The sequence below is a fragment of the Gymnodraco acuticeps genome, unplaced genomic scaffold, assembly GCF_902827175.1.
Source record: "Gymnodraco acuticeps unplaced genomic scaffold, fGymAcu1.1, whole genome shotgun sequence".
Taxonomy (NCBI): domain Eukaryota; kingdom Metazoa; phylum Chordata; class Actinopteri; order Perciformes; family Bathydraconidae; genus Gymnodraco; species Gymnodraco acuticeps.
The window spans coordinates 3,513,437-3,528,199 of record NW_022989894.1 but is presented as its reverse complement, the minus strand read 5'-3'; the positions used below and the strand labels follow the sequence as shown (position 1 = coordinate 3,528,199).

At 42.5% G+C, this 14,763-nt stretch overlaps 2 protein-coding genes across 2 annotated transcripts; one reads left to right on the top strand and one right to left on the bottom strand.

Moving 5' to 3' along the window:
• The first annotated feature begins 197 nt into the window (after window positions 1–197).
• mlana (melan-A) lies at window positions 198–2,844 on the top strand. The gene is made up of 5 exons (XM_034203829.1): window positions 198–356; window positions 1,220–1,312; window positions 1,498–1,594; window positions 1,766–1,873; window positions 2,532–2,844. The coding sequence occupies exons 2-5, from the start codon at window positions 1,224–1,226 to the stop codon at window positions 2,598–2,600; spliced, it is 363 nt and encodes a 120-aa protein (XP_034059720.1). The 5' UTR covers window positions 198–356; window positions 1,220–1,223; the 3' UTR covers window positions 2,601–2,844.
• A 41-nt stretch (window positions 2,845–2,885) lies between these two features.
• On the bottom strand, window positions 2,886–13,236 carry LOC117538227 (uncharacterized protein KIAA2026). The gene is made up of 10 exons (XM_034203817.1): window positions 12,753–13,236; window positions 11,470–12,205; window positions 10,760–10,960; window positions 9,052–10,676; window positions 8,885–8,946; window positions 8,637–8,726; window positions 8,376–8,491; window positions 7,862–8,085; window positions 5,893–7,701; window positions 2,886–5,430 (listed from the first exon to the last, which is right to left on the bottom strand). Exons 2-10 carry the CDS (start codon window positions 12,177–12,179, stop codon window positions 3,941–3,943), a joined length of 6,327 nt encoding a protein of 2,108 aa, XP_034059708.1. The 5' UTR covers window positions 12,180–12,205; window positions 12,753–13,236; the 3' UTR covers window positions 2,886–3,940.
• Between the last annotated feature and the right edge of the window lie 1,527 nt (window positions 13,237–14,763).

The window sequence follows — 14,763 nt, the reverse complement described above, 5'->3', positions numbered from 1 at the left end:
TAATCTATTATTTACAGAGTAGATACATTGACTGTAACTCATGGATTAGGGTAAGTGGGAACAACAATAGCACACACACAGACACCCACATATGAAAAGCCAGCAGCTGACGCCTGTAGTTCCACGTGTGGATAATAATGTTGCGTTCAGGACCGCGGGGTTTCACGGTAATTACTCTACTTCAATGGGTTTATCCATGAGCCTCTATCCCGTGACGGTCATGAGGGTGTTCTGCCCCTCTCTGTTCTCCGGCAAACCGAGGAGGGAAGAAACACAGAGCTAAGGAACAGGTCATTTTGAGAAGGCATCCCGACCGACGAGAAGAGCTGCTCCCTGAACTCGAATTATCCAATTTGGTAAGATGATGGTGCGTTTGTTTGTTTCTCTAGCAGAGTAGTATTGTGCAAATAGATGCTTTTAATGAATATTACAACCCACATAGGTATGACCTGAATTAGTAGGGGATAAATACATTGGATGCTGCCTTACACTTTCTGAAATCAATTCTGAATAAACTATAACATTTACTGCTTCTAAAACAAGTGATGCTGCCACCCAACAGAATAACAGTGACACTTCGTGCTATCAAGAGATCCACGTTGCATAATCGATAGATTTCCGATTGGTTTACCATATTAAAACTTGTTGATTCGTATGTAAGCTTTTATTTGCAGGCTTTAAGTTACATATGTTATACAGCCTAAGTTGAGTTGTGAAACACGACACATTTAGATGTGAATTTTCGTTATTCGCTAAAGAAAAATCATGTTTTCACTTTTTTGTTTAAAGCATTAGTCATAGAGTCCGGGCAGTGGCGTGAGGAAAGCAGTCACAGATAATATGTTCCTAATAGGCTAGAATACTTGAGGATATATGAGATCCTTCAAAGTTTTGGGGTAAAATAGTTAATATGACAGTATTTCCTATTGCTGCATCTTAATGAGAAGAAAATGGTAATATAGTAAAGGCAACAAATAAACAATGCCCAGTTTCATGGTAAATAAGTGTGTCTAGACTATACATATTGTTATGCAACCTGGTGATAAAATAATGTGTTGGACAAATGCATTTTAATTGTTCATTACAGCAGACTTAACATGATAGTCTCGCATTAATTGTTATTATAAAGACACTTAAAAAAAATCTTTGTGTACATAATGATGTCTTATTAAAGTGTACAAAGTATTAGTTTATGAAGGAATTTTCTGTTGATTTTCAGCTTAATGCCGCGTAATTGTTCAGACGGAATGCCTCGTGGAGACTTCAACATTTATTTTTCCAGCAGCAGGGGAGGATTTGTCAGAGCTGAGGAGTATGTGTAACTTTTTATTTTTGTAATCAGAAAATAATGCCTGTGTTCCATGGAGCTTTTTTGCATTATGATCTTCCTCTTTTTCTATTGTTACATTGTGGTGAATATAATAAAACTAATATGACAATATAATAGATAAATCCATTAACTGAAAATGTCTGTTTGAATTTGGTTGTGAAAAACAGGGCAGTGGGTATAGTTCTGCTGGTGGTCATCCTGGCAGCTCTCCTCATCATGGGCTGCTGGTACTTCAAGAAGAGGAGTGGCTACAAAATAATCAGGGTGAGACCTTGTGAAATACCAGTCTTTGCACTTTATACCTCTTTCAAACATCCATGTTCTTTTTTTACATATCTTTCCACTCTACTTTACTGTATCCCCCCACTATATCACACCTTCCTAATTTTTTTTATCTGTTTTCATAACTTTCATAAATCTTTCTCTTGCCTGCAGAGCCCTAGATCGGGGTCTCCACGTCAGACAGAAGTCCATTTCTCAGAGGCAGGAACTTCAGCAGATAACAAGATGGCTCTCACTGATTTCGGCAGCTTCAAATCAGCGGTGAGGCATAGGAAGTTACCCCATCACTGAATTTCCTGTATCACAGTACCTAAATCAAGAATTTGCAAACACAGGAAACTGGCAACAGAGTCAACAATTGGATACATATAATTATATTTGCCTATATTAATTATAGCTATAATCTTTTAAATCAACAGTTCCTATTCCTTAACTCTGTATACAGTCCTCGACACAGGCTACTTGTTTAGTACAAAACACGTGAAGCTGACGTAATTAATGCCTTTAGGGGGATTATTGTGTCACCAGACCAGGGGTAGGTCTTACAAATGTTTAATTCCCGAGGGAGGTATGTGTATCCATGTGTGGGAAAAGTGAAGGGGGTGGGGGCAGATCAGCACCCTCACATGTGAGATGAAGTTGGAAAAGCACAATGTCCTTTAATGCTGCAGAAGTCACCAGTTCTAAGAGTAATCATACTGAAATATCTAATGTGATACAAAGCCCAAGGTTGTTTAAACAAACAGTGCTGAATTCCATGTGTGTAGATAAAGCCTTAAATACAAAGGCAACATGGGTTTAAATATTCAATATCCTTAAAAACTTAATAGAGATTCAATGAAATATATTACCTTGACTGTGTTTGGAAACTTTGTTTACAGCCGTTTTATCCAGATGTATTTGTTCCAATCTATTTCAGCTTCCCAATGCTCCTCCAGCCTACGAAAAGATGTCTACAGGGCCAATGCCCCCTCCCTATTCCCCCTAAAAGGACTTCTAGAAGATGGAAAGATGTCTGAAGAAGAAAGGAAAATACTGGACAACAAACTCTAAACTTCATCCGTAGTCTGATCGTATGTCATTTTATGTCACTGGAGTGCCTTATACCTTGTAGCTTAATGTACCATTATGTGAAACTATCCTATTCCTCACTTTGTACAATTATTCCCATGAACAAACACAATGTACTGTATATACTGTAGGTTGATTCAATAAATAAATAAATAAAGGATTCCACAAGTCTGTCTATAATGAAGCCGCTCAAACACACTTGCTGGGGACAGTTGCATTGTTTATTCCCATGCAGAAACGTCCACATTTGTTCAATGAAAATGTACCTAGTAAATATTTGTTGAAAAATCTATATGGTAAAAATAAATAACTGTGAATTTAAAACATTGTATATGGGGTGCAACATGTAGTACAAATGTATCTATATTTCTAAATTGTAGTTGAAAAGAGGACCACATGACAATCTGGATTTGAACAATCCGTATTGTAAAACAGACATAAAGTAAAGCCAAGTTGTACCGGTGAATAGTATCCTATTATTCATTATTGAAGCAGTATGTTATGGCATGGAAAAGTATTACAAATACCGGAGTTGAACTTCATTGCATCGACCCTGCTCTTTTATAACATTACTGGCCATAAAGTTAAGAAAAAGGAAAGTCTCCAACATTCATCTTAGGGCAACCTCCCCATTTTTCACTTATGAAAACCATCACAGTACACATGTTCAGTATGTCTGAGCATACCTTTTACCTATAAGATGTTCTAACCGGAAGGTATAACCTACTACATTCTAAATGTAAGTCAAACTACAGCTGGACAGCAGTTTTTAACTAACCCCAGGATTTATACAAGATGATATGAGTCCTGGAAAAACTAGGCATCTGAAAGGTGGCATCTGAGTCTTCACATGGATGTCAAAGTCTGAGATTATTGGTTCACTTTCTGTCTGTGTGTGAAGGTTGTAAAGGGGAATCTTGTGTGTGTAGAGCTCCAGTGGAATTGTTGGGGGAAACCAGCAGTGCATCCAGCGGTATGGGGCAGGCAGTCAGCTCAACTGGATTGACCCGGCACTGAACTGTGTTCAAAACAGCACCATCAGGACTAATGAGTAGCTTGGATGCTACACTGGTATGCTTTTCAAGTGCTTGATTGGTCGAAACGAAAGGTGGTAGGATGATGTTTGTCTTCAGTGATGTGATTGGTTGCGATGGAGTGCTTACTACAGTGCTTCTGGAGGAGAGCGCTGTGACCACAGGCGCTGTTTCACAGGTGTTGAGTGCTTCCGTTGGGTGTAACTGTAGCAATGGGCAGCGTCTACATCCTAGACGCTGCACTTACAATTGGCGGGACAGCCACTGTGGGCAGTACCTGTGTCCGTGTGCCAGCAAGAACTGGATGCATGACTGCAGGCGTCATGTTTTTGACTGCTATGTTGCCTAGTCCCATGTGCAGCAAAGCCTGTGATGGAGCTGTGGAGTAGGCTGCAATTCCAACTGCTGTCTGCTGGGGCTGTGTGCCTGGGCCCGGTGTTGTTGCTGAAACCACCTGCTGAGCAGGAAGAGAAGAACGCAAAGCTGGGGTGCCTGCTGAGGAGAGGGGCAGTGTGACAGTGCTGGGCCGGGCAACAGCTGAAGGGCTTGATAAAACAGGCAATGATGATAGAGGTGCAAACAATCTTGACAGGGGGGATGCTACTGCAGGTGAAATGGTAGAACATTCAGCTGGTGTAGGAGTGCCAGCAGCTAACCTGAAGGTAGTGAGTGCTGAGCTGAGAGCAGGGGCACTGGTTACCACTGGGGAAACTAGAGCTGGTACACTGCCAAACCTAGGTGGTGATGACATAAGAGAGGGTGTGCCTCCAGGTGGAGAAGCAAAGTTACAGACCTGTGCAGCTGGCAGCCTCGGCAGAGCAGACACTACTTTTGTTTTACTGGGTAACCACGTGGAGCCAGGACATGGCGGGACATTTGAAGTATTTGCTAGCAACGATGGACCAACAGCAGGTGTGCATGCTACAAAAGGAGAACTCGCGGCTGGCACACCAGGCAGCCTAGCGGGGCATTGGGGTAAACTTGGTGCTCGAGGGGCTACAGTGACATGACTTGCCACTTGGGCAGGACCTGATGCTCCAGTGCTGGCGGCACTGGCAGTAGGCACTTTTTGTGGTGCAGGGTTAGAGATGATGAGGACATGGCTGCCTGGGCCCAAACCCTGGGGAGGGACTACAAAACGTGCATTGTTGAGGAGGATCTGTGTACCGGCAGCAAGGGGCTTAGAGGTGTTGATGACTATGCGCTGCTGGATTGTGCCAGGAGTGGAGGTGGTGAACGGGGTATTGGTGGTTGATGCTGAGGGGATGGTTGTTTGGGGAGGTGAGAAGGAAGTGATTTCTTGACCAATGCCACTTTGGATATTTGAATGCTGATGAACAAGCGTGGATGTGGAGGTTTGAGCTAGGTTACTCTGCACAGCAGTAGTTACCTGAGCAGTTGAGTTGCTGAACAAGCGACCTGCTGGCATACCACCGGCCTTCTTGTTGATGTTTCCTGCAGGCAGAGTGGTAGAAGTAGATGTGGAAGAGAATGGTTGGGAGATCATGTTGAAGGATGAAATGGTCTGAGACGCCTGAGAGGCAAGCTGAGCAGAACAACTTGTGATGGTATTTGAACTTGTAACTGGGACCAGACCAGTGGTGGTGGCTGATGGACGGGTTGTTTCTGGTGTGCTCTTAGTAGGAGAGCGCGACAGGGCACCTATGGTCTGTCCAATGGTTGTCGTCTTCCCTGACAACTGGATTTGAACACCTGGAGACACACAAGAGATAGAGAGATTTGTTTCAGTAGCTCAACACTGATAATTGGGCTAAATGTATGGCATTAGTCTTACCAAATTTACAAAATAAGGTTTTACATTCCTCCAACTGCTGTTTCTATATGTTTAAATAGAAAATGTCCCATTCTTGCAGCATTTTCTAGGGCTGAAACTAACAATTTCTTACAATATATTCCAATTATTTCAAAAATAATAATAATATATAATAATTGTAAAAACTACATAAACACATTTTTTGTCTTGAAATGACTTGTTTGGTTCAACCTAAAAGAGGTTTGAATCAGAAAATGTATATTGGTTTTAACATTTGTAAGATATGTTGCCAATATCTTCTTCTATTGACTAATCGTGTCAGCTTAAAAATGTACTGACTGAACCCAAAAATAAATAGAGCAGACATGAGAATAACAGTTCATCAACTCAGACCAACCCACCTGAGGGCAGAGTGATGTTCTTGAAAGCTTCTGAGTTGACCGCAGGTTGGCCTGTGCTCGATGCCATCTGTAGAGTCTGACCTGATAATGAAGTGCTCAGCAGCTGCCCACTCGCCCCTGGCGCTATTGTCGGCTTAGGAAAGCTTCCCATTGAGGTTGTGGATGATGTCGCTGTGGGTTGGCTGATGAACATGACTCTTGAACCAGGAAGTGATTTGGTGAAAGAGGGTTTACCTTTTGATAAGGCTGAATTAGAGGAAGAAGAGGGAGTAACTAGAATGAATTTAGTAACTTGGGATCTCTCCTCTGTACTGGCCCTCTTCAAACCCGTCTTGTTGAACTCAGCTTGTGTGAGAACTTGGGGAACACCAGAATTACTCAATGATGAGACAGCAACTGTGTTTGTTCCTAATAAAGCTTGAAAATGAGAACCAAGAGCGGGTGTCTTTGCTGAATTCGTCAAACCAACTGATGTGTTGGGGCTTTGATTTTGTGTAACCGTGGTGCTTGCTGTATGGCTTCCTGGATGTGTAACAGAAATGTCACCAGTGAATGCAGGAACCTGCTCCTGATTTGCGGCCACTGGTATATTTGTCAACGCTGGGACGGTGCAAGGGGAAGTCTGAGATTGTGCAGAATGAGCCTTGGATATGAGGAAGGCTTTAAACTGGGGTGAGATGGTGATGACTGGACTGTTGGTCAACGAACCAAGAGCATACTGGTCTGAGGAGGTCTGGATCCTGACGATGCCCGTGTTGCCTCCTCTAGTTGTAACCAGGATGGAATGCGAGTCACGGATACATACAGTCTTAAGCTCCTGTTTAGGGTACGTGGGTTTATCAGGGTCAGTAGAAACTGCACTAGAAGGAGTGAGGATCGGTGAGGGGTTTGGCATGACACTTTGTGGTTTGCTAGCTTGGGGACTGCAAAACTGTATCCCCTTGAGCCCTGCTGTGTTTAGATGAGGGGAAGGAGAAGGTGTCCTGGCATATTTTAAGGGAGCCACTTGCTGAACAGGGATTTTGTTTTCGGGAATAGTGAACCCAGGCACATTGGTAGACATACAGAAGGGGCTGGCCACTTTAGAAAGTGGGACCTGAACGCCCTTAGAAAACACATTTTCTTCAGTGTTGTTAATGAGAAGCTTAGAAGGCAGAATCACCAATTGCTGCATGATCTTCTCCCCAGTGTTCTGGTCCACGACAGGATGAACAGAGATCTTGACTGGGCTCTCCTTCCTCACAAGGTGACCCAGCCTGTCAGGTACTGTGTACACAACTTGGACAGGATTATTTTGTAAAGTCTGTGTTGGTTTCCCCTGTTGTGATTTAGGAAGAGCTTCCATTACTGTAGCCAATCCTGGCTGTCTTAGTACTTCTGTTTGTTTAAGTCCTTGAATCTGTATTTGTCGCGAACTGGATGGAGAACATTGTGCTTTTGAAAGTTGTGTAGTAAAATCAGCAGGCCGTTTCATTAAGGTCACTTTGTTTCCCACACTCTTAGCCAGCAGGGTGGGGATGGGCGTGTAGCCCTTAGGTAGTCCAGTGGTGGGATGGAGGATGGGGGTTCTGGGTAATAGTGGAGCCTGGGTTGAGATGGAATCCTTGGATTGATTTGATGATCTCAGGTCGAATCGAGAATGTTTCCCAGATTCAGGGGTTGAATGATTGATACTGCTGCCAGCCTGACTTCTTGTCAGTGGACTGATGTGTTTCTCTGTGCTGGAAAGGGATGGTTTTAGGTGGTTGGGGGGTAAGTAGGTCATAATTTCTTCTCCAGCAGACTCTGCCACAAACTCTCTGTTAGTGGCTGAAAAAATAATAAAGATGTCTGTTAGGGGTGCACTGATTAATTAGCCATCTATACGTGTATAATAAGACCAGAAATGTGTATCTATAGCCTTAAGGAAAACACATTTTTCAATTACAGTCAAAATCCAAAACGTGAGATTCAAAGTTAAATACTTTACCTCCACTCCAAAGACCTCTTGGAACCATATGTTCCAGGTCTTCCTCTTCGGATTTTCTGTAATTATCCAAGGGTGAACACAACTCCTTTCCCAAACCGCTCTCTTCATCATCCTCATCATCATCCTCATCTGATGATGATGATGATGAAATGCACTCCTCACGCACAAAGTTATTGTATTCTGGGTGCTTCTTGAAATCATCACATTCCTTTTTCAAACGAAGCCTGATGTAGAACCAAGAGAAGAAAAAGATAGAGCAAGGTTTTATCTCAGTCCAGCAATCATTCGAAGACCCAAAGAGGTTTTTAAAAAAAATGTGATCCTTGCTCATTTTGGTTATAAATGTTCTTTAATGTAAAATTCAGTTGTATATTTATAAATTTCAGAGGAAAAGCTGAGATACTGTGCATGTAGGCTTTTTATGGAGAGTGAACTTTGTATTATCTTTCTAACACTATGTGCGACATGATGTATGTGGCTGTGGTGGTCCTCTTAAATGTCAAATAAGTTATACCTGTTCCTTTGGAAGGCTTTTACAAGTTTGGGTTCCCAGAGTGAAAGCTCATTCAGTAGTCTGATTAGAGTGCTGTGGAGGTCTTTTACTGCTTCTCTCCTGTGGTACCACCGACCCTGTCAGTCCAAACATGCAGACGAAACTTTATTAAAGTCACCAGGATTAGATATGAGCAAAGGTTCGACTGCATTGCATTCTCCACCAAAAGCAAAAGGCTCTCGAGCAAGTGAGTCTCTTTGCAAAACTTAGAATGCCCCTTACCAATCTCTTTTTAGTGCTCTCCAGATCATCAAGCTCATCTTCTGTCTTACTGATCAGCGCTCGCAGCCCCTCAAGACTGCAGCATACCAACTACAGAAGAGAAATAACAACATGATTGCATAAGAAAATTTAAAAAAAGGACAGGAGTATGCAAAGACTGGTTATAACATTTGATTAATGTGAACTCAATAAATATAGCATTCAAAATACATTCCTAAAGAAATAAGAGTATATTTCAGTGCAACTACCTTAAATGATGGCTCAACTGAAGGTTCATCTTTAATTTTCATTGAAGATTCCAGCTTTTTTCCTGTCAACAAGATAGCAGATATAAACACTGAACCAACAAGTTATTATTCAAAAACATAAACTAAATATTAAATGAAATGAAGGAAGTGTGCATTTTATTCCTCACCTGTTTTATGTTTTCTCTTCCTGTCTTTTCTATTGATCGTTGTGGCAACTTTCCGCACCGCAGATTTGGTAGTCTCCGCTGGGGACAGCCTCATCCTGTCCACAGGCTGCAGCTGCTTGTGCTCCCCTTTCACCCTTGGCAGCTGTTCCCTCCCTCGCCTTTTCTTTCGCTTTTTTTTCTTAGGCCAGATTTTTTCATTCACCCTCTCATCACTTGAATTTTGAGAACTCTCAGAAGACAACTGTGTTGCTATCCCTGATGTGCCACAGCTGCAGTCGTGCTCCTTAGATTCAACATTACTAGTTTTGCTTTTACAACAATCCAGACAGGAAGACCTTTGCTGCCCCTGACTGGGACTTCCTCCTCCCCTTTTGATTGGTTTCATAGGGGAGGCAAGATTCACCAAGCGAGCAGGTGACCTGCCTGTGTAGCTGTGCTCCCCTACACTCAGACAGGGCTCCTGTATCTCTGCTTTAATGGTGCGCATTGAGCCCAATGAGAGGCCCTGCTCCTGTTTTAATGTCCATTGCTTGGCTTGATGCTCTAGCTCTACAGTCTCTGTATTCAAATGTATTCCCGCATCACTTCCACCAATAGGACTTGTGTGTGAAAGTGTTAAGGAATTAATGTGTTTTTTAAAGTCCAATTTATCTTCACAGGAGTTTTCGTCAGAGGACACTGATTCAGACCCCTCCTCCTTCTTCTTCAATGACCAGGATTGAAATATGTTATCTTCCTGTCCATCCCCATTTTCCCCTTTTAAACCCCTGAGTGTCTCTGCTCTCCCCTTTCCAAAGTCATCAGACTCTCCTGTGTCCATTGAGCCTTCATAACACCCACCGCCACCTGTAACCCCCTCTTCTTTCATTCCATCCGACTCTTCACCCTCCGTCCCTTGCTCTATATCAACCCTTTTGACCCACACAGAAGGGAAAGGGGACACTGGGGTTGTGCTGGGGCTCTGGCAGTATATCCTCAGGTCTGCCCCACAGAAATGTGGGAAATGTATATAGGCATTGTCCTTGCTGTCATATCCCAAAATAGACTCCCTACATTCATGGATAGGCTGGGCCAGGAGAGCATCCTGCACATGTTTCTGTGTCTCATACACATGATCACACAGCCCCTTCAGAAGCCATACTCTCTGGTAGAAGGGCAGTAAGTGAAAGGGTTTCTCTTCCATAGGACTCACCTCTCCAAGGGTGCTGAAAAATGTGTAGCAGAGTCCCAGCTGCTCAGCCCGACCTGGCTGATTATGGGAGGCACCGACAGACCGATACCAGCCCATGACCCGCTGCCTGAGCTCTGACTCCCAGCGACGGTAAGGCAGTACAGGCCGGCGGTGCAGAGTGGCCCTTCGCTGGGATGGGGACAGCAGGGAAGACATGATTTTGGAGAGAAGAAGGCTGCATCTGGGCATTAGCAAACTACGCTCCAGATCAAAAAATACAATCTCTGGGAGGTTAAGTGCAGACTGAGCCAGACAGAGGAAGTGCCCTATAGCAGGGATTTCCCAAAGTGTGTCCACAGTGTGGGGGGAAGCCTGAGACAGCAAATTCTGCTCCCACTCTTCCACCTCTTTGGCTGACATTTCCTCTGCTTCTTTCTTCTCAAGCTCACGTTGCCTGAAAAGTAAGACAAAATATGTATATTGTTAGTGGGTTTACGACAGCATCTTTTTTTTTTTCTTTATCAAATATTCACTCACCTCTTCTCCTCCTTGGCCTTCTGTTGTTCTTCCATCCGTAGGGCCTGAACCATGACAGACTCATGTCCACCAACAATGATGGTAGCCAGGCTACGAGGTGCCAGCCTCCTCCTCGTGGAGGTGCCACCTGAACTTCGTTCCTCCTCTGCACCAAAACGTCCTTTAGACGTCACTGCCAAAGTAGTCTTCTCTCGCAGTGTCCTGGAAAGACAGAAAGAGAGAAAAAAATCTGTTTTATAGCTGTCAGTATTGTTTGAAATAAAAATACAGTATATCTACACCACTGTAACCTAGCAGCCATGTAATTTAACAAGAGTTGTTTAAAATGCATAGATTTGTTTACCTTTTTAAAACATGTTTTTGAGAACCATTATTGTAAGATCATAGTATGCTGCTAAACAGGCTCATATGTTATCAATAAACAATAGATATAGTGTAGACACTTTTATTTTATGCCATGATGAAATACAGGATGGAAAAAATGTAATTATACTGTTATATTTAGAACACATTTCATAGATGGCATTTTTTAAATACGCTATTTAAAAAATATTTGAGGGCTATCCTTGACAGAGAAACATGTATTGCCTTGCAACACTAACTTATCATCACATTTCATGTGACATATAAAATACACGATAGCAGTATAGTGGGTTTAAACATTTGCCAACTAATTAATTGGCTAGACAGTATATTTAAATTATGTTTACCTAGATAGCAATGTCAGCTTCTGCTCCAGCATGATTTCCAGCTTTTGAGCCTGCTTGGATATCCAGTGGTCCACCCCATGGTAACGGTAACAGTTCTCCAACATCAGCCTAAAGTCTGCAACAAACTCTGTAATGGTCTCGTACTCTTGGTTGATAAACTTCTCCTCCATCCTTCGCAAGCACATCAACTGCCTGAGCTGTGCCTGACTCCAGCCCCGGACGCCTCCAATACCATGCTGGGCTTCCTGCTGGCCTATTGGCTGGAGGAACGGGCTGGTGATCCCTTTGTGCTTGTCCAAAAGAAAGCCATTAAATATCCGATATGCTTGCTGCACCTCATAGTTCATATCCTCCTCAAAGCTATTGCTGTTGGTAGAAATGCAGACCTCAGGCAGAGAGAGGTCACTGTTAGAAATCTCTGAAATGCCATCATTGGTCAGTGCAAGGTGGTCACCCTCAACAATGACATCCTCACTCTCGCCAGGACAGTGTAATGCTACCATTGTCTCAATCTCACAGGTGCCATTACTGAGCAGATCCTCAGTTATGATCAGGTCAGTGTCTTCAGTTCTGCTGCTGCTCACCCATTTGGATTGTGAAGACATTATGTTGGAGTAGGGCTGCTGGGGGAATGATTCTTGGCCGGCCATAGCCTGGTCTTGGTTGGGAAACAACGGTTGACTACAAGCTGCTGTGATTTGGTCTGTCATATCCACCTGCTTCGTGGTGAAGACACCTGCAGTGGGTAACAGGTGTCACATATGGTGAACATGGATGCAAATAACACTCAAACACAGTTTTGACACGAGGGCAAAATAAATCAAAACAAAAAAACGGTGCTTACTTAGCATTTATTTTTAAGAGATCAAGAAGAAATGAGAGCAAGATGAGGCTTTCCTACCTAAAATAACAAATTGCTAGGCTAAGTTTCCTGACATTACATATCCTGTCATTTTATCCTGACACTATTAAAGACTTGATGCCATGAACACTGAAATGTTTTCACAATTGGATAGTTTAACATATCTAGCAGTAATATTCACTTTATCCATCTGCCTGATGTTTTCAAACTTTTTATTTTCCCCGGATCATTTGCTAGCTAGCTTGGAGTTAGCTATTAGCGAGCTAGCTAACGATAGTTATCACAACAATAAGTAAACAAACTTTGTCCTGCTTGCTAATAGGAAAATATACAGCGAACTCCCTTAGCATGTGCTGTCACGTGTAGATAATGACCTAAACAAACAGACCACAGGCAGAGCTTGGCTGGTTAAATAACATACCTCGACGTGTCTAGTGCGGCTGCAGACACGCACCAGCTTTTAGCAAGCTTAGCAGCAAAGGCAACTTGCTAGCCAGGTTAGCTTGCCATTGTCTCCAATCTGGGGCCAGCAATTGCTGAGATCGCTGTCCATAATGAAAAACGGGTAGCAATAACATGTCCATCAGATAAAAAGTTATGCACACATCTCATATCGTCAGCGTAAGGAGTGATGTCAGTGACAGGAAGATGGCTAAAGCAGCATTAGCCGGTGTAACACTAGCTGATTGTCCGACTCTTCATTATCACTAGCTGTCCAGCTAACAAGCTAGGTTTGTAAGTTAACAGTCACTTTATGACAAGTAAGAACATTTGGTTTTACTTTAGAGACACATTTGCGTCATGTGTCAGAAATATTCTAAACCCTGTTGGCTTTATGAGAAGCATGTATCCCACTAACTGCCTGTCTGATTTGCCTGAAGACCCCGTCCACTCCACTTCCACCCTTCGTGCGCCCAATACAAATGTGCGCTGCCTTACGCACGTTATCTAAATGGTCCAGTGTCATATTAAATTGTTAGTTTTGTTTTAGGGTCCTTGCTGACACACACATACACACTCATTCGCTTTACGTTGTATTATTACACACACCTATTGTGATTTGTTCTCTCGTTGAACTAACTGAAAGAGGAGGATCTGGACACAGCTGTCATCCGAACCTATTTATAAAATGCCTCAATATCGATAGGCAGCAAAACAGCAAGGAAGCAGCATCATAATGTCAACGTATTTGTATTAATGGATAGCCTTTCAGTTAGTTAAATAAGACACACTGTGAACTCCTGAATGTACAGTGTCCCGCATGACTTACTTTTAACCGCTAGATGTCGCCAGTCACTAATGTTCTACAGGCAGTGGCGTTAAAGGGCTTAACTGCCCTTTGTTTAGACTTCCAGGTAGCTCTTGACCCCAGACTATTTATCGCCCCCAAAAAGCTCCACAACATGTTTTTTTCTGGTTTTAGCTATGTATGGACTACTGTGTGTTAATCAAATCGTCAGGAAGCAGAATTTGTACAACGCTTGAGTAAATTGACTACCCGAGAGACCTTCATCAGGGCAATATACTCCCACATAATGTTTTGCCTGCTCAATGTATACCTTCACTGCTGTAGGATGAGGTGTGGGATTAGAGTTGTTTGTTACCAGATTGATCTTTTAAAACCGTATTTTTAGCACCCCATATTCGTTTAATATTACTAGGCCTACCATGTAAGATAGGACATACAGCAAATGCAAAGCGAGCAAAATACCGATTATCCTCCCCTATACTGACAATAATGGATTTGCCAGTGGCACATCGAAGAGGTCTCCAGCTGGGGAAATTGTTAATTAAGCAGTTGTGCCACGAGAGGCATATGCTTTACAGCGATTTTAGCTCAACTAGGAGAAATAGTCAGGGCAAGAGGTTTTCCTTTGATTATAGGCTTTCCCCACTGCAATGTGCATTAGTGGTGTGTAATAATATGATAAGGAACATAGACAGATGCAATCCACTTCTGTCAAATAGACACAACCTGGATTTTACTAGCCATATGTTTTGGGAAAGTAAGATTTATATTCCAGACTACGTTTTTTTATTTACTCTTCGGGAATTGTATGGATTGGCTTTTTAATCAAGATATTTGTAAAGGGTATTATTATAATTCATCATTACTTCACCGTAGGAAAATGTTATATTGATTAAAGTTGGCAGAAATTGCAGAGAGTGGAGGCTATTTCGGATCATCATTTATTTATTGTAAGATAGAAATCCAAGATTTTGATTAAGGCAATGAAATACATGACAACATTTGAAATCCTAAAGAGTACCAGTATATTTAACCATCACTGGATTACTATTCAGACTAAATGGGCCTCATATTCCGAGGGGTCAGCAAACTCCTCGGGTCACTATGAAGTGTGTGCTTTGTAATTTGAATAATGGTATCTAAAAAAAGAATATAGGACTTTGCACTCGTCATGATCTGATCT